This window comes from Electrona antarctica (genome assembly GCF_951216825.1).
Source record: "Electrona antarctica genome assembly, chromosome: 16".
NCBI lineage: Eukaryota > Metazoa > Chordata > Actinopteri > Myctophiformes > Myctophidae > Electrona > Electrona antarctica.
Genome location: NC_136797.1, coordinates 28,529,772 through 28,550,228, shown reverse-complemented (window position 1 = coordinate 28,550,228; position 20,457 = coordinate 28,529,772). Strand labels below are relative to the sequence as shown.

Here is a 20,457-nt window from a genome sequence, read left to right as displayed (position 1 = left end):
CTTGGGGGTCCTTGACATGAAAAAGCACCACTCATGTAGTAAAAAAATACATTTTTAGAATTGGCCTCAGGTCTTAATGGGCTCATATTATAGATTGTGTTGATGCCAGCAAGGCAGCAACATTGGATATTTGATACACAAATCCAACAAGTTGACGTTGGGGTCCGTCTCACAGCGATCGTTGAGAACTGGTTCCTTCAGTCACTAGCAGCATCACTCATCACGTCGACACATCAAAGCCGTTTTGCATGTTAGAAAACGCATGCAAAACCAATCAGTGTGCCGAATCCAGTCTGATAACTGCTGACCGTCACTTTGATAAACAGAATGAGCGTGTAACACTTCTAGAGTCTATGAGTTATACGTGGCTGTCGGGCATAAACCAGCTAAATCAAATTTTCAACTTTCTTTGTAAATCAGTGGTATTCAACATTTCTGTGTGGGTTTTACAAATATTGAACAAAGTTTCAAAATTGGATCCTGTTCATACTCTAGGTTTGGGTAATATCACCTTACTGTGGTTAGTGAAAACAGAGAGATGTGCTGGGTGAGCGGTGAGTGGCTCATCACCACGGCGTCACGTCATGTTGTAGTTTTCGGTGGTCACCTTATCACCTTTTTTTTTTCACGATTTTGTAAACCATTTTTTCACCCAGTGTCAATTATCTAATGTAATAATGGGCGCTACACTTCCTCTGCCAGTAGCGCCCAGTGGACTGAACTCATGCTTCCTTCTATGCATGAGGAGTCCAATCTGCTTCTTTTCAGCTGACAGGGGAGTTTCCCCGGCCGGACGTAGTGCGAGGAAGGAACACGTTATCCCCTCCATCAGGCGCCCCGGCTGGCCAGGGGGAGGTAGTTTAGAGACCAGGATTACATGTTTTTGTGAGGGTACCTACTACCTACCCTAGGGGACATGGGGAGAACATGCAAACTCCACACAGAAAGGACCTTGTCACCTAAAACTGGTCAAACCACCCAACTACAACTTTTGAGTCGATAATATTTTGGACATAGCTGGTTTCTGCCAACAGAGATATACGGTAGATAGAGATTTGCGTAATTCATAGATTTTGTGCATAATGTTGTATGCAAAATAAATTCCGCCGATTTGTAATTAGACTGTAATTTCTGAGCTCAGTTGACAGCACATACTTGATTATTATGTATCCCTTACATGAATGAAACACACTCTGGTGAAGGTAAATGCCAAAACGTGCACACTGCAGTGTTAATATGCCAGACTTTTTCAATGTCCCGCATGGATGGACAATAAAAAAAGAATTGTGGAGAAGTGCTTTTGTTTTCTTTGGAAACCAAAGCTGTTAGCTACATCAAAGAATGTTATGGATAAAAGCTGTTCATTAAAGGAGCATTCAGTGATTTGGAAAAAACCCTGGTCCGCCCTGGTAACAAGATGTGCACATGCACACGCTCTACAGTGGGGGAAGTACAACAGACCAACAGCACATGCACCAAGGCCCGTCCCACTCGATCATGATTGGAGGAAGGCCCCTCTCATCCTGATTGGATGAAAGCTTTGCCACCCAAAGCCCAAACCGAAACTAGGGTTTTTTGACTCCATGGGCTCACTGGGGACAGGGAGGAACTCCTTATATGGCCAGCACACTTTATAGTAGGGAGGATTATCCAAAGAATAAGAAAACATAAGTGATATTTGAATTAAGTGAAATCACTGAATATACCTTTAAATCTAAATATTTAGTAGTAGCCCAAACCACACCAATGGGTCACCATGCAACTCCTTGCAACCAAGCGGTTGCGAGTGGACCCATGTAGACGCATATAGTTGCAAGCAACCATTGAATTGAACTAATTGAATCACTTGGGTGAGTTGGGTCGACTTGCGTCTGCATGCGCGTCTACATACATGGGCCTACTCGCAACAGGACATATCACACCGCTGGGACAAACGCTAAAACCGCTTTGTGGCGCCTCGACTCTCGACCCATCGGTGTGGTTTGGGCTTTAACCCATTTTGGGCGGGAACCCCTTTTGGTGTTTTAAACATTATGTTATAATTTAGCTATTGAAAAATAGCAGATCTACAAGCTCATAGCGCGCCACTCGGTGGCGCGCTATGAACTTGTAGGTCTGCTATTTTTGAAAAATCGTTAAAATGTGCCTCAAATCTTTCAGAAAATTGTCATGATTTAGAAAACTTTTTTTTTTAATTTCGACGTCAGGCCTGAATGGGTTAAAGTGGAACCATGTAACCTTTTTGAGGGGCGCTAGCCCCTCCTATGCCAAGCTTTGTGTGTCTAGACTGTGTGTACCACATTTGTGATGATTTGATTGGCTGAGCACGGAATGTGAAGTATGATGATGTATGATGACACGAGTGTGATTTATCATGAAAACCACAGATTGGACAACATTTAAATGTAGTGTATGTTAACACAAAATAACCTGTTGTTGTATTTTGTCTCCCTGCTCTCAGACATCGTGTCAAAGGTCACGTCTCACCTAGACACAGGATCCGACACTGATTTTGACCTGATGGTCAAGATTCAATTTGATCCCCGAGCAAGCAGGCCGGCTCTATTAGCTCAATGGTGAAAATGCCAGCACTTGCGCAGGAAACCGGGTTCAAATATGGGGCAGGAGAGGAAAGTTATTTAGTGCAGCTTTAACAGTAGTGATAGTACTGTAGTGCAGTGGTTCCCAAACCTTTTCATGTCAAGGACCCCCAAATTGACACTAATTAATTAGCCCGCGGAGCCCCACTTGAAAACATATGGACATAAGGACCCCTAAGAGAAGATGTTGACGGCTCTAGCTGTGATTCTCAACCCGTTTAATTTCAAGGACCCTCAGTTTGACATGCATATTAGTCTACATTTAATGGCATTTCTATCTCTGGGACCCCCAATTTATATTGTAAAATCAATGTTAATGTAACTCTGAGAGTGTACAAATGGAACCAAATGGACCCTTGTACACTCTCAGAGTTACAGACCCATAAGGGTCCATTTGGTTCCAAACTATCATTTAGCTGGGGACCCCCTGGAACTCCCTCAAGGACCCCTGGGGGTCCCCGGACAGTGTCAGCAGCAGTAGTAATAGTAGTACTAGTACTGCAGCAACAGTGGTGGCGGGGCGGCGGTGGCTCAGGGGTAGAGTGGCTGGATGGTAACCGCAAGGTTGCCTGTTCGAACCCGGGCTCCCCCAGAGTTAGTGTCGAAGTGTCCTTGAGCAAGACACTGAACCCCAAATTGCTCCCGATGTGCTGGTTGGTGCCTTGCATGGTTTCTGCCGCCATCAGTGTATGAATGTGTGTGTGAATGGGTGAATTGATGCACAATCTATGTAAAGCGCCTTGGATAAAGGCACCATTTAACAGTATTACAGCACCAGGTACATACTTTCATATTAAAGGCTTCAGTCTCCAGTTTGGTCAGATGGTTGGAATTGTCTTGTAACTCCTGTCGTAGGTTGGAGTTCTCCATCTTCAGCACCTCAACCTGCCTGAGGAGCTGATCGTAAGACGCAGCACACATCTTCTACTTCCTGCTGACCTGCGGCACACAGAGAGGTTACTGGTTAGTTAGATTGATGCACTATGCAGTATGTTTAGAGTTGGGATCCAGATCCAGAACCGGAGGAATCGGAGGAACCGGATCCAGCATAGAGAAACCGGAATCGGTTCCATCACATTTCCCACGGAGCATTCTTCGGGATATGACACCCCGTCCGCACTGCTAGCGACGCGAGCGGTGGAACGATGAAATGTCATTAGAATGTGTTTCAATGAGACTGTCCCGACTCCTGACGCACCGCGAGCGACAACACGCCGTTCAGCGATGTCTTCCACCCCTCCTATATTCGCTCGCAGAGTCTCTATTTGAGAGTTTCCGCAGCCCAAAACACTTTTATTGCTTGAGATCTACACGCTACTATTTATTGGTTATTCGATTGGTTCAGGCTACATTGCAAAGCAATGGCCGACACTCCATATCAGGGTGGTTTATTTGGGCAATACCGCCGTCGGAACGCTCACTCCTTGCCTGTGTAGATGAGGTGTTAGACGGTCTAAAATACCTCTAAATGGCCATCTAAAACCGGGTTATAACTGGTCTAAAAGTGAAAGTTTTTGGGGGGGGTCTAGGCTTCGATTAGAGACGTTGAAACAACGTCATTTCAACAGCTATATATAGATGGTCTATATATAGACCCTTAAAAACAGCTAAAATATACGTCTATATAAAGACTTGGCTAATAGCTGAGCCTAGGCTAGAGCACTGTCAAGAGCTGTCATGTGGACTTCAAAGTCTGCTATACAGTACAATACCGGTGGACCACAATAACTGTGAGAGGGTACAAATTGAAACGAAATGGACCCGTAAGGGTCTCAGAGTCACTAGTTAGTAGTTACAGACCTGTTGGGGTCCATTTCGAACCACCGGCCGCCCTTCGGACCGCTAAGAGGGAATCGTTAAGGAACCGGAATCGTTCAAATCCTAAAGGATCCCAACACTAAGAATGTTGTTTTGTAGAATCATACAATGGCACACGTGCCGTGAGGACCTGTAGGTACGCATTACAATATCCATTACTCCTATTTATGGATGCATGGCCGATATATGTCAGGCCGATATATGATATGCCCATAATGGATCAATTATATTATTATTATTATGCATTATTCTGAAAATGTAATTCTATGAATTATGAAAATTACAATTACGATTATTGAGGCAAAAACTATTGCGATTAACGATCAAAATATGAATATTTAAATGCCAATTTTGTTAACCACTTGATCCCCCAGCATCCCTATTCTGGGGGAACGCAAGTAAAAAAATAGCCGATCTACAATCCGTGAGCTGGTATATTTGCTATTTTTGGCAAATCTATTTGTGTAGAGTGAAATAAGAGCATACAGGTCCGTAATATCAAGTACAGGAGGATTTAGGTGCTGTTGAATTTGCAGCTCAACAAAAGCTATACATCCTATCCTAGTATGACAGCGGATAATTTCACAATAATTTTAAGCCATTTAGGCCTGACTTAGAAATTTAAAAAATCATGATTTTTCTGAAAAACCCTGTTTCTATGTCAGTGGTGCTCAACCTTTTTCATGTCAAGGACCCCCAGAATGATATATATTTGGCCGGGCGTAGACCCCCATCTGAAAATATGTTATTCCAGGAACCCCTCAGAAGCAAAGATTTGAGTTAAAAACATTCGCTCTGAAAGAATATATATATTCAAAGATTTGCACCACATTTTCACGACTTTTCAAAAATAGCAGACCTACAAGCTCGTAGCTTGTGAGCTTGTAGATCTGCTATTTTTCAATAGATAAAGCATATAACATAATGCTTAAAACACAAACAGGGCTTCCCGTCCAGAATGGGTTAAAGTCTCTGTGATACGATTATTGTGAGGTGAGCAACTTTTTTTCTAATCACGATAAACGATATAAATAACGATTATCGTCCCATTCCTAATTATAAACAATAAATAGAGCTGATAATATTCTGGAGCGGAATGTGGCGGTATGCTGGATGCCAACTGCTGACTGGGTAAACTGGGTAGTTTACAACATTTTCACTGTTTCAGAATCAAAATCATTGCAATATGCAACAAGGACAGTTCAGGTGGTGCACCAGGGGCTGACACTAAGGTCTCAGAGGCACTTGCCCGTTAGGCAAGTACAGGTCAAGTTCTATGTGCACAAATTGCCTAAAAAGTAAACCAATTAATGTTAAATCCAATCGATGACTGCAGAGTGGCAACAGTCACTTTGAAAGTCTGAATGAGCGCACCTGCTTGCAGATACTTCACGAATAACCAATAATATGTTATGAAAACGGTTGCTTCCCGATTCAAATGCACCTGCTCGTCGGGCAACCTGAAAGTCCACTTTCACTCGGAAACCGAGACTCATGAAGTGAATTATCGGCATGTAGTGGGTGCTGCGATTGTTATTTCATTCACCCAAAACCGGGGATCATATCGTTTAGGCAGCGGTTCCCAAACTTTTTGGCCATGCACCCCCTGTTACCTCCCAACCTAGCTGACACACCCCCCCACATGGAAATACAAATTGCATAAGCTATATAGAGACATATGTTTCCTATTTATCCACATATATGCACAGATATGAACCTGAATATGGCATATATATGCAGCATAGGCTAGCCTATATTCTGCATATCCTTGCCATATATTGGCATAATATGTTAATATATTTAAAATAAAACCATAGCACCCCCTAGAAGGCGCTCGCGCACCACAGTTTGGGAACAACTGAGAAATGAGAAACAAATCAAGCTTGTTTTGAGCCAAGAAGAAGAATCAAGATTCTAAAAACTGCGTCCCCATAGACAATAAGGCCATGCTCCCTCCCAAGCAGTGGAATGACTGGAATCACGGCTTTCCTTTCAGTCAAGACTGCAGATGCAGACCCACTCCTTCTCACAACTCTTTCCTCAGCTTAAAACATGTTTCGGAGCATTGCTTCCGGTGACACAAAAGCTGCAGTCGAAATCCAGCTTTGTTTTATTTTTAATGGTCTTTTGGGAATGGCAATTATAACAGATTGCTGGAATAATGGGTAACATGTCATTGTTCCGAGCTCCCGTTAGTCCGACCGATTACTAACACTATCCCAAACCCTACCCCTAACCTCAGTCTTAACCGGCCACGTAGGTCGCTAACCCTAACCTCAGTCTTACCCGGCCACGTAGGTCGCTAACCCTAACCTCAGTCTTAACCGGCCACGTAGGTCGCTAACCCTGATCTCAGTCTTAACCGGCCACGTAGGTCGCTATTAAACCCTAACCTCAGTCTTAACCGGTCACGCCTCAGTCTTAAACCGCCACGTAGGTCGCTAATCCTGACCTCAGTCTTAACCGGCCATGTAGGTCGCTAAACCTGACCTCAGTCTTAACCGGCCACGTAGGTCGGACAAACGGGAGGTCAGACTTATAGGCAGTCCCCGAGTTGCACAGGGTGGGGGGCGTGGGCTGCTGCACTGAAGGCTCTGTTCGCTTGCTAGTTTGTGGGGTAATACTAGTAGTACTACATATGTAAAAACAAAACTTGTGTAAAATGCATACATGGTCACAGTCACACCATTATCAAAAGTATAAACTAAGCCAGCAGCTTATTTCCATTGCGGTCCTTTCATATGTATGTGCAAAATATGTCGCGTTGCCAACTTGCCGTTGCATGATGTGCAAATTCTGCGTGAGTGAGTCTACGCACCCAAAGGTGCCTAAAAGTGTCCTAGTGCATGTGCATGTCAGTCCAAGGCAAGCACCCATAGGTGCAGGAGAATGTCCTTGTGGGAAAAGTGCAGGTGTGCCTTCCATATAGTGCAAAATACTAAAAACAACAAAACAATGTAAATAGCTAAACAATTGTTTAGTGACAGTAGCAAGCTTCGCACCGCAAGCTTGTAGATTTGCACTACTCCTTAAACATTTGTTTTCTAATTTATGGAATTTCTTAGATCTGTATTTATATATTTTTGATGAATTCATGTAAATATTTTGAAAAAGCATTGAATTTGTTTTTAATTCATAAATGATTTTGTTTTGTTTTTTTGGAAATGTACTCGTCGTGATCCATTAAAATGTGTCCGCGACCCGCAAATGGGTCCCACGACTCCCACACCAATGTTTGAGATACAGTGTACATGATAATAATGATAGAACATAATGTTGTAATACTAGGAGGACAGGAGTGTCTCAGGAGGCAGCGTGCTCGTCTGGGAGCCAGGAGGAGGCTCCTGGGTTTGAGCTCTCAGTGGCCTTGAACAAAACAAACACTGAATCTCTCAGTGTGTGTGTGTGTGTGTGTGTGTGTGTGTGTGTGTGTGTGTGTGTGTGTGTGTGTGTCTGTGAGATTAATTTCATGGTGCATCGTTGATTCAATTACATAGGATTTGTGGTGATGTGTCGTATCGTATGATGATCATGTGTTGGAAATTGGAAGTTAGTAGTTGAGTAATAGTAGTAGTACTACTAGCAGTATGGTAGTAACTGTAGGAAAGGTAAGGTTATTAGTACTTGCATTGTACTGGTAGTAGTCCTAGTACAGTGGTTCCCAAACTATTTAGCGCCGTGTTGTAAGCATGTAGATCGGCTATTTTCACTACTTCAACATTTTTTTTCTAATTTATGGAATTTTAGATTTTTCGTTGATTTCTTCACTGAAAACACAAATTGAATTTGTTTTTAATTTCCTTTTTTGGAACACTTTTTGAAAATGTTTTGAAATAATTATCAAAGGACCGCTTTTCAACTTATCTTCATATGATGAAAAGAAATAGAGCACCGAAGTCTGACGTCACTTTCAGTAGAGGGCGCCAATACACAGGTTCATGTATTTTTTTATTTACAGTGAAATCTCCATAGGGCGATTTTAGGTCGCTTCATATAAGAACTGTGTTTGAAAAATAAACCGACCACCCCGGCCTTTCTGTCAGGGGAGTGGCTGTGCGTCGTTAATGTCCATTCATATTTGATACAGCCAGTTTCTGGAGAAAATGGAATTAATGTGGCCGCAAAAGCCTTGAAACTACATATGAAGGCAATGTCGCTGCTAATATACGTCATGCCCAGCAAGTGTCAACACATTGCGTTCCTGAGATTCCTCGTTGACGTAAGCTCAGCTGGTGGTGACTCGACTCGTACTAACCACGAAACATTAAATATCAATAAAATAAAAATAAAAATAAACGTAATTAACATTCGGTTTCTGTTGTGCGACGGGCAGATGCAGCCACCCTGCCTACCCGGAAATGTAGTCTCTGGGTTGTTTGAATAATTTCTAAACGCTTATTTTGTTACTCTTTGGGTATATTTGTACAGTTCCACCTTCAGTCGATGCTTCATATCCATATGAGTGAAAAGGCCGGGGTGATCGGTTTATTTTTCAAACACAGTTCTTATATGAGGCGATCTAAAATCCCCCTATGGAGATTACAATGCAAATAAAAAGTACACGAAACCTGGGGACTGACGCCCTCTACTGACAGTGACGTCAGGACTTCGGTGCTCTATACCACCATTCTTTTCCTACTCAGTCTGTGTCTCATAGGAGGGCTGTGGGCAGTTCAACAACCTATCCACAAATGGATAGGTTGAAACAGTGGTGGTTGAAAAGTGGTCGATTTAGAAGGCTTTTGTAGAATCGGCCTCAGGTTTTAATATCCATATCCTTGACATCAGAGATTTTAGTTTCCCGCCAGTAGTTGTGTAAGCCACAATTCTCAGCCTCTCCAAACAACTAAAGTCTAAAAGGATGACAAGACCTACATATGTTTATATGTATTTTAACAAAATACAACCATACTCAAATCTAAGTTCCTTGGAAACGTTAACTAGTCTATCCTGAATTTAATACAAAGGACCACAATGGAAACAAGCCCTCAGGGATTTTTGTGCTATCCATTTCGCATTCTTGTATAATTGTACAGCTGTACAACTGTTAATTAAGTTTCAAATCAATCCATCAATAAATCAATCAATCCTGTCCCCATTTATGTAGCCTCGCTATTGTAACTAGGAAGGTCCATTTAATTAGGGCTCTCATTTGTTAAATAGTGAATAGGTTACTACAGCTGAATCCATGTTTGACTAGTTAACATGATGTCAGAGGTATTGCCATTCACTAAAGTAACCAGTAACTACTTTCTGTGTTACTTGTTCAGTCCAGAGGGCCACAACTTCCACTAGCACATCAACAAGTAAGTAAGTAGCCTTGCTGAGCCATGAGGTCCATAGGGGCAGGAGCCTATCTCCTGTTTCTGTAGCGTGAGGCAGCTTGATGTACAAGTACACCCCCTGGACATGGCGCTAGTATGTCGCAGGGACTGACCCCCAATCCAACCCTTGATGCTGAGTGTCAAGCAGGGAGGTACTGGGTCCCATTTTTAGAGTCTTTGGTATGACCTGGCCGGGGATTGAACCCCCGACCTACCAGTCTCAGGGCGGACACTCTAACCACAAGCCCACTGAGCTGGTTAGCACATCAACAAGCTGACTAATAATAGGTGGGACTTTCACTAGTGTGCTGGGCAAATGTGCCACTAATTGCTGAAAAAGAGTGACTAGTGTACTGCAAGATGTTTTGTTCATTGACAACTAGTAAAAACTAGTGCTGACATTGACCAAACTAGTGGAGTAAACTGAGATCTGATAAAGGATAGGGAATAAATGCTCAAACAGCTTGCCAAAATAGCCATATTGTAGTAACAGTTAACAGGAGTAGTGGTAGTAACAACAATACTTAGCAGTAGTGGTGGTAGTACTACTAGTAGTGGCAACAATACTATAGTAACAATTTACAAATATGAAGAGAAGAGAAGAGAAGAGAAGAGAAGAGAAGAGAAGAGAACGGCCATTTTGAATTTGACTCAGCTGTCAGTTGAAAATAGAGTCTGATGTCAGGCTTTATACGTTATAACGATAGAACATAATGCAAATTATATTAATCTAACACGATTCATATACAATTGAATAATATTCACTATTTCAGTATACTATTAAATTAGTATTACAATAAAAACCTATAGATAACATTCATCATTTCAGAATATTTAGATATTTACTTAGTGTTATATTTATATAATTACGTGACTAAACTAATTATTTAGACATTATGATTTAGATGCAAAAGACATGAGTAAATAAAGCACAAGGAGCCCTCCATCAATGATATACTGTAGACTCAAGCACAAGCAATCAAGTACCTCCAACATCTACACAAAACAGCCAAGCACTTTCTCACCGCCTAACAAGTAATGAAATTAATTAACCAAGCACCTTCGAGGACTTCATTTAGTGATGTCATTTGAGCACACAACAGGAAGAGGTCATGTCTCATCTGGTCCAAAAAATTGTCATGAAATTCCAGCATTCTCCAGCACTTCCTCAAAGCATCCCAGCCCTAAATGCTTGACAGAAACACCCCCCCCCCCCCCCCCCCCTAAAAAAAACAAAATCAAGCACTTCAAATGTCTGGTTTCAACACCAAATGGCGTCGCCTCAGACACTGCCCCTGCATGTCAAATTCAAAGACTTCCTTCGGTGTTTATATCCAACACTACCTAACCCTGTCCAATCAAACGCCACTGAACCCAAGCACATTCAAGCGCTTCCGAGAACCTCCTTAGTAACAGTGCAGCAAAGGCCGATCAGACTGCAGAGTGAATGGATCCACACCTCCCCCCACCACACTCACCATTTTTTCCACCCATCCCCCCTTCCCCTGATTCTCTCCTCTTCTCTCTCATCCCTCTCTCCTCGGCAACAGACAGGGGGAGAAAAAAAACCCAGAGAGTATCGCCACGGCGACCCCTCCCTGTCTCTCCCTCCCTGAATCCATTAACCTCCTTTCACCAAAGATGGAGAGAGAGAGAGAAACCACTCATCCCTTTGTCTCTGCTTGCACCATCTGTCTATCCCTCCGTCCGCCACTGGACTCTCCATCCCTCCCCAAAGAAGGGACCATAGCAGGCGGGAATGCATTTGATAAAATAAAAAAAACGAGGAACGAGGAAGAGATCTCTTACCCCATCGCCAGATCAGCATCCATCACTTCTCTCTATCTCTCCCTCTCTAGCTCTCTCTAGTCTAACCATCGGCACACACAGAGAGAGACGGGGGTCATGTGGTACCACGGGATCAGCCAATGGGAGGAGAGGAGAGGAGAGGAGAGGAGAGGAGAGAGGAGAGGAGAGGAGAGGAGAGTCTAATGGATTGGGATTATTTTTTTATTTAACAACGTGCATCAAGTTATTATATAATACAACAATTTGACAGCTGAGGAGGACATGCAAGCCTTAATGCACTCTTTCTTCTCCCTCTTTTGCCTAGCAAGCTTTCCCAGTACATAATACAGTAAAGAAACAAACAGTAGCCTACAAACAATATAAAATACCATAACTAAAACAAAAAGAAGCAATATTGTCAAAAGTAACAGTGATAAGAAATTATTATCATCATCAAAAAGAAATTAGGCAAATGACAAAATGCATGTGAGTATTTCTAGACTTTATTCTTTGTTCTAAATCAAATGATTTGTACTTTTCTATTAATACTATTTAGCACTACTGTTATTATTACTGCATATTCATGTTACCGCTCAACTATAAATTACGTTAATACCATAACCTGTATTAGTATGTATAAGTATAAATTATATTTTACTGCTGCTACTAAGTATAGCTTCAGAAATAGTAATAGACTGTTAAAATGAAAAACAGAATTATTTCTGCTTTTAGTACAACTATTAATGACTTCTTAGTACTACTCCTACTACTAATAATGTTATAAGAACCAGAAGTAGCCTACTGCTATAGATGTCTAAGTCTGTGTGGATGATACCAGTAAATGACCAGAATGTTAATTGTCGTGGAGAGGAATGAATGAGAGAAAGGGTTGTGTTCTTGCATGCAAATGGAAGAGGAATGAAACTATTCCAAAGAACTTAAAATGGCTATGAAGACTTAAGACTATAGTATTCCTATTTCTAATATTACCACTACTTTTCTTCTACTACTACAACTGGTGGTTGTTTTTTTAATAATGTATTTATTCCCAGTGCAAACAATCTGAAAGCTGAATTGTTAAAACATTAAATTCCCAGTGCACTTTTATTTTTTCCCTTTGAGCTGCCCAACAGACACAACAAGATAACACACAAGACAAAATATACAAGTATACTGAGCAGTGGGCTGAGGTTGGGCTTGGGGACAAAGCCACAATTAGCACAATGCCACAAACTAGAGCTCAATATCCTCATAAATAATGATAATCACAAAAGAAGGGACAAGAAAAGAACTGGGGGGGTTGGGCATTATCTAGAGGGGTGTGTGTCTGGATAGTTAATTTAACCAATGTGAAATAGTAGGAGGGATAGAAGACGTACCAATGTACAGTATTGTGATACATTTCTTTGCTACTATAAAAGCTAGGTCAATACATGTATTGCTTTTCGTGTCCGTTCTGTTCCCCCAGTGCCAAAAAGGCATAGGCGAGGGGAATGGGAAACAGAAACCCCCAAGCAGGATGAGACTGCATCTTCAATTTAGTGCCAAAATGATGACACAACACTGCATGACCAGAGAATATGGATGAAACAAAGTCCCTCTCTGTTTTTACACCTCCAGCAGAGAAAATACATCTTGCTGTTCATTTTATGCACGTTTTCTCTTCTCCCTTCTGGCTCCAAAACTATGGAATGAACTTCCCATTGCAATCATTACTGCAGACTCAGAATCTTCCGCCGTAGTCTGACAACCCACCTCTTCAGACTCCATCTCAGCCTGTAGCACTTGCACTAGCCTTATGTAAGTTAGATTGCATTTTATGTAGACATTGCACTCTAGAATAGTGTATACTTATAGCTTTACTGTACCGTTTTTCTACGGTTGGACAAATGCTAGGTTCTTAGCTTCCTCATGATTCTTGGTGACTATTTTTTATGTATTTGATGTATTACCATGTGTTGTTCCTGCTTACTGTAAATCGCTCTGGTCTGGATTAAGAGCCTCTGCTAAATGCCTGAATTGTAAATTGTACGTTTTCTGGCATATAATAAACTCTAAAGTTTTGACATTTGTAATTGGAATAACTTATATGAACAGGTATGAATTTTACCACATAATGTAAGACCAATCTTCTGGAGTTATCTGGAGTGAAAGGAAATGTATTCTTAGTATTTTCAGTATTGGCTGGTAGTGAATGAGATTCTTAAAAGACAAATCCATTAGAGGGGTGCCCTGGGCGCAGCCATTACTGAGGTGTAATCAGCACTGATATAGCTACACCTGGCCAGGGCACTGACTACATCCATGGAGCAGTGCGCTAATCAGTGCAACACAATCCAAAACACACAATATGTGCATCAACTTGTACAAGTTCAAACATGTATTGTTTGTTTGACCATTTGAAAATTTCTCTTTTGAGTAACTGAAGTGTATTTTATGTTATGAAATACAGAAAAGTCTGATTTGCACAAATTTAAAAAAATATATATAGGCTATAAAAAGGAGGAGAGCGAGAGCTACCCTGTTACACGTTCAAGTTCAAGAGCACTGGGTGGAGTTGCAGATGGAACAGAATAGGGGGAGAGGAGAAGTGTGAGTTAGGGTGAAATTAACTGTGCTGTGCTGTGTGTTCTTGATGCTGTACTTGAACTTGTATTCTACAGAAGTGTAAAACTCATGGCATGTGCATCTGTAGTTCTTCACTTTATCACGTTTTATTCAGCGGCTCACAACCTTTTCAGGCCATGACCCCCAAAAATACCCCCCCCCCCCCCCCCACACACACACACACACACACACACACACACACACACACACACACACACACACACACACACACACACACACACACACACACACACACACACACACACACACACACACACACACACACACACACACACACACACACACACACACACACACACACACACACACACACACACACTTCTCAGGCATAGATAAATAGTCAAAATAGCAGATCTTCAAGCTTGTAGATTAGCTATTTTAAAAACAATTGCCTCTTTATATTTGACAATTTGGCCAATGTTTGACCAGTTTTTATTGTATTTTGTTTATTACTTTTGATGCATTGGTGATTTATTTTCTCTGTAACAGAGTATGCAAGTAAGCTCAAGTTATGCTCAACTGTGAGTAGCAGTACGACTGTGCTGCTTGCTAAAAAAAGGACAGATCTAGAGGCTAATGTAGTGTCAGTGGTGTAGGGTTTTCAGAAGATATCCTCTTCATAGAAACGATAACTCCAGTAATACTACAGCTCACACATAACAAGCACAGACTAGTGCACAGACTGCAGCCTCCTCCAGGCATTGCTAATCAAATCCATTGCCTACACAATCATCAGAGCTGACAGGACCTTGTGACTTAATCTGAAACCCAAAGCCTGATTTATATTTGGTCATACAAGGCTGCAGGCCGAAAATAGCAGATCTACTAGTTTTTTATCTGCTACATCGTTGTATGATGGATGCAACCCTAATAAGAATGAAGTATTCTTTTTTTTACTAATACAAAAAAAAAAGAAATACATAAAAATAAAATATCCCTCAAATGTCTACCCCTGGGCCCGAACTTCAAGTGATCCTGATGAGCAGGTTGCTGCTTGCTGCTTCGCAATGAAACACATTGAGAACTGGTAGATCAGCATAATGATGGACTACAAATCATTATTTAATCAGTTCTGTCTTACTGTCTTCATGTCTTGACTGTCGTTTGGCACCGAGTAGTGTACAGACTCAGAGCAGGCAATAATGCAATGCTAGTTGCAAGAAGGCACAGATGATCTTGTCTAGCTAGTCTTTACATTTTCTTCAACCCCAGACAGCACGCTGACAATGAGAAATAGATGATACAAACACACACATTGTGTCACGTGAATGTTGAATCAATGTTCAATTGGAATCGTCATCATTCACAAAAGATACCTGATAATGTCAGCAGCCAGCAAGCACATTAACAACAAGCATTGGGTAGATGTCAATGAAGCCAGCAGGATTCACAGATCCTGGTGTATCATTCGCTGAAGGGAGGGAAAAGGGTTCTGGACCTTCACATAGGCTATCGCACATTAAGGTTACAGCAACCATAGGAATATGCAAGTAAATGCCGGAAATAAAACAACATTTGGAAGATCCTTCTTCCTGGAGGCAGACCTTACTATACACGAGGGCCACACTGATGTGGGACAGCTATCAATCTCAATGACAACTGACAGATTCAGATTCCCTCACAGAGAGACATTAGCGCATGTACGATTCCCGTAAAGAAGCATGAGTTATTCTCTCTCTCTGAAAGTGTAATTATATGGGGACCAAATAGAGTTAGACTGGACATTTTTAAAGTGGTTTTAAATACAATTTCATTGACCGATTCTCTAACTGGACAGGACAGGCGGTCAGGCAAGGAAACTCACTAAGTCGGATAGGAGTGGACGCCAGAACAGAGGAAGTGAAGGAGAAGCAGGACAAAAGCATAGAGGAGAGGAGCAAAGTGCTGCTGCGGTTGTTGCTGTAACCGGAGGCGCAGAGGTACGAGAACCAATAACGGCAAGACGGGCAGCTGCTACAGCACGCCCGATTACTCATAGGCAATATGGCTTTCATAGGAATGTCCCAGAAGGGTATGCTTTGCTAGAACAAAAAAAGAAAAAGGAAATTACACCCAGTGTGAAGCAGTCCCTTTGATACATTTATTTAATTGAGTTAATAGGGCAATATATGAAGTAGACTGGACTCTACTTATATATATATATATATATATAGGGATTTATATCCCTAGCGGAGCTAGGAGCTTCGCGCCAGTTCAGTCTCCATCCTTCTTTATACTCTATGGTTCCAGGTGGTCCTCATCTTAATGATGGATAGTTGGTAACCAAATGGACCCTTATAGATCTTTAACTCTTGAGAGCGTAAAATTAACTTTTGAGCCTTATGGGTCCATTTGGTTTAAACATCTGCATTACTTAATTTACAAGAAGTCTACACAATTAGAGAATGTAGAATAATTGTTATTTTGATCAATGTTTGCCTGATATCTCTCCTATGGTACCACCATCATTACACCTTGGAATTGTGGACGACAACAAAAGATCGTAAGTCTAGGGTCAGGTCTGAGAGGCTAAATGTCATCAAATGGTGGTCCGTGCCGTGGCTCAAATGCCGAATAAATAATCGTCCTTGATATGAAAAGGGTAGAAAACCACTGCTCTAGTGGAGGAATAGTAGTATAATGTTAAATCCCTGTTCATTCATTTCAGTAGGCTTCTTACCAGCGCCACTTGAGACAAATCACACCCAGGTAAAGATCTAAATAGCAGGGCAGGCTGCTGCTATAGTGTGAGCTGTGCATGTGTATTTCGCTGTGTGTGTGTGTGTGCGTGCGTGCGTGCGTGCGTGCGTGCGTGTCAACACAACCCTACCATGACACAACCCAGTCATTTTACTGCAAGTGTCCAACAACATGGATGATTTGGGGCCTTATACTTTAATTACAGGGTGCAAACTGCGATGTAAGAAAGCGACAATGTTTCGATGTTGACCGAGATGTAACGTGACATTAAAACGTTGTTTTTTTTTGCTTTGCACCCTGTTATTAAAAGTAATTAAAAGGCTCCAATCATCCCGAGTTGCTCTGGCGCCTTCTTTATTCAACTATTGTGTCCGCTCCTGAGACGCACCGGATCGGCCTGATTTCGGCTTGAGGCGCGGACATGGTTTGGGTTAACTTGGGTTGATGCTATGGGCCCCACTGAGTGCCCTTTTTTGTCATTATTATTATTTTAATTATTTATTTATTTCTCTTTGGCTAGTTAAAAGTTACAGCCGTCACTCCCAATTTTCCACCGTAGTCTGAAAACCCACCTCTTCAGACTCCATGTAGCACTTGCCCTAGCCTCGACGACCTTACAGGCATATGCAAATGCTCAACTTATGTAACTTAGATAGCATTTTATATAAGACATAGCACTGACTCTATAGTATATACTATATACGCATAGTTTAATTATATAGATATTCCACTGGTATGATTCATGATGACTATTTTTATGTATGATGCATTACCATGTTTTTGCTTGTACTGTAAATCGCTCTGGAGTCTGGATTAAGAGCATGTGCTAAATGCCTGAATTGTAAATTGTGTGCAGTATACTGTGTGGGATATGAAACGTAATGGTTACCAATAAACACAACAATCATTTGTTTAGTTATCAATGATAACTATCTTCCATCCTAAAGCTTATTCATATTTCATAATACATAATGCAATGGTGTCACTTGCACTTGTACTACAAATCTATAAATTAAGAACAAGTTCTATAAGCCAACATCTATGCATGCAGGGTTCTCCAATAGGCGGCCTGCGGATCTGTACCTGTCCAATTGTTTGTTTTGTTTTTTGTGAAAGTTACAAGTATGGTGTGTGTGATAGATTACCATAATAATCATAGTCATCCTTAATAATATTCCATCATAGTCAAAGGCTTTACTGCAGAGGAGAGGTGTGTGTGTGTGTGTGTGTGTGTGTGTGTGTGTGTGTGTGTGTGTGTGTGTGTGTGTGTATCTTGTTGATGCTTGTTAATGCATCAAGGAAGGCAATTATGTTTCTGCAACTGTCAAATAGCTCTTCTAATCTACATAAATTCTAAAATGAATTAATTAATCTGCGTTGTGCGTGCATACTGCTTACTGCAGTGCATAGCCCTTGGGGAAAGCTAATTGGGGAACCACATTCTATTGGCATGTGTCGATTAGTGTAACGAGTCACATTAATATAAATAGTAGTAACATTGTAATAGTGGTAGTATTAGCAGTCACCGTATAAACAGTGCAGCAGCAGCAGTCACAATAATGACAGTGTAATAGCACTGCAGTAGCAGCAGCAGGACCATTGTAATAGAACTGCAGTAGTAATAGCACAGGCGTTGACACTAAAGGCCTATTCATACTCCAGTTGTAGGTGATAAGGTGACCACTGAAACGGTGGTTAGTAAAAACAGAGATGTGTTTGGGTGAGCGGTGAAGCGTTTACCACTGTGGTGTGACATCATGCTGTAGTTTTCGTTGGTCAACTTATCAATCACCTAAAGCTGGAGTATGAATAGGCCATAAGGATTGCCCACCTGCCTCTTGCCCACCTGCCTCTTGCCCACCTGCCTCTGGCAGGTAAATAAAACTTGGTGGAGTAACTGGCTTTCAGGTTGCTCGAGCAAGGGCTCCTTTGAGATTGGACCCAACTGTCTGTTCTGTCTAAACACCTGAACGTGGCCACAGTACAAATAAGACCACTCAATACTGTAGTATCGTAATAGTAGTCAAGTCACAATAATAACGGTATTAGTAAAGTAGAAACAGTCACAATAACAGAACTGATAGTAATGTAATAGTAGTGATGGGTCCCATGCAGGGACATTTTATGAGTCCTACTTCAACGAGTACAGTACTGTACTGAGTTACAGTACAGTAGAGTATTGCATCCCAGGACCCCGGAGGGTGACATGATTGCTCCTCTCAATCACCTCGCGTCACCAGGCTTTCCACCATGTATAGTAGTAGCATTACTAATACTTTTAGCAGTCACTGTAGTAACTTAGCCTTGGATATGACAGTCTTGTATTATAAGGCTATGTAGTAACTGCAGTAGTAGCAGCAGTAGCCTTGGATGCTATCTATGTATTTTATCTAGTCTGAAAACAAGCCAGAATCGATCAAAATACATCTATGATAGTCTTCACTCTTCATCGTCCAAGGCTATAGCAGCAAAGCAGTACGGACACTTCCAAATTGTCCATAGTAGCAGACAGTCACAATAACAGTAGTGATAGTACTGTAGTCAAGTGGTTGTAGCAGCATTACTAATACTTTTAACAGCAATACACACTTCCTAATTATGTATGTACTATCTCATCATCCGGTACCTGAAAGTATGCACAGCAGGTACCACCACACACGTGTACCAGACAGCCAGACAGACACAGAGGAGAGCACTTATACTGCACTCCCTCGGGAGTGGAACCATCAACCTTTAGCTAGCAGGCTAACCGGCCGGTGGCTAGGCTGGCTAACAACTCATGTCAAACTCGTACTGCTGACACTTGTGTGGTTGCTGTCGTTGTATTAAATCGACCATTTAAACACACCACGGACAGAACGTACATGAACCATGTACGTAAACATACAAGCTTTGGTTCTTTGTAATTGTTGCAAACTAAGCGGCTAGGCTAACAGCGAAGAAACAATTCCCAACCGCTCTGTGCTCGCCTCTTTTTTCTCTCTCTCTTTTTGGAGGATATAAGAGCTATTGGATATGCGCGTAAAAACGTTTTTAGTTTAAAGAGGCTAACTGTGCCGTTTCCAGAGAAAAACTCAATTGTATGTATTAATTTATTAAGCTTTAAAGATAAATGTTCTCAAACAAAGACAAACAAAACAAAGCACAAAAAGAAGGGTAAAAAAGGTTACCTTTCCACGTGCGTCCGAGAAAAGAATCCGGTTGTTTCTTTTTCACGGAATCCGAAAGTAATCCCAATAAAAGTCCATGTTGTGAGAAGTACTACGAAGCTTTTCTCATTTCTACTTTATTGGGTATTCACTATTCATTTTTACTTTGGCTGTTTGGAAGCCATATTGTATGAGTGAGTGACTCTCCAGACAGGGAGGGAGGGAGATACCAGACATCGCGAGAAGCCCGCTAAAGGCCTCCTCTCCAATCAATATGCTGTACTCAACTGTTTACTGCACACTGCACAGTATATAAATAATAATATGCTGTAGCTGTAGTGTCAGCAGCTACTGTTTAAATAGCAGCTACTGTTTTTGTGTGTGTGTGTGTGTGTGTGTGTGTGTGTGTGTGTGTGTGTGTGTGTGTGTGTGTGTGTGTGTGTGTGGATTCAGAGAAGATCTTGTTTCCCT

General features: G+C 41.6%; 1 protein-coding gene across 1 annotated transcript in view; it reads right to left on the bottom strand.

Annotated features, from left to right (window-relative positions):
* Window positions 1-20,238, bottom strand: part of apc (APC regulator of WNT signaling pathway) — a 52,048-nt gene extending 31,810 nt beyond the window's left edge. Inside the window, exons 1-2 of the mRNA XM_079523974.1 lie at window positions 20,008-20,238; window positions 3,387-3,539 (exon numbers count right to left, since the gene is read on the bottom strand). Coding sequence (XP_079380100.1) covers window positions 3,387-3,521 — 135 coding nt within the window. The 5' untranslated portion in view covers window positions 3,522-3,539; window positions 20,008-20,238. The remainder of the gene's footprint in view (window positions 1-3,386; window positions 3,540-20,007) is intronic.
* Between the last annotated feature and the right edge of the window lie 219 nt (window positions 20,239-20,457).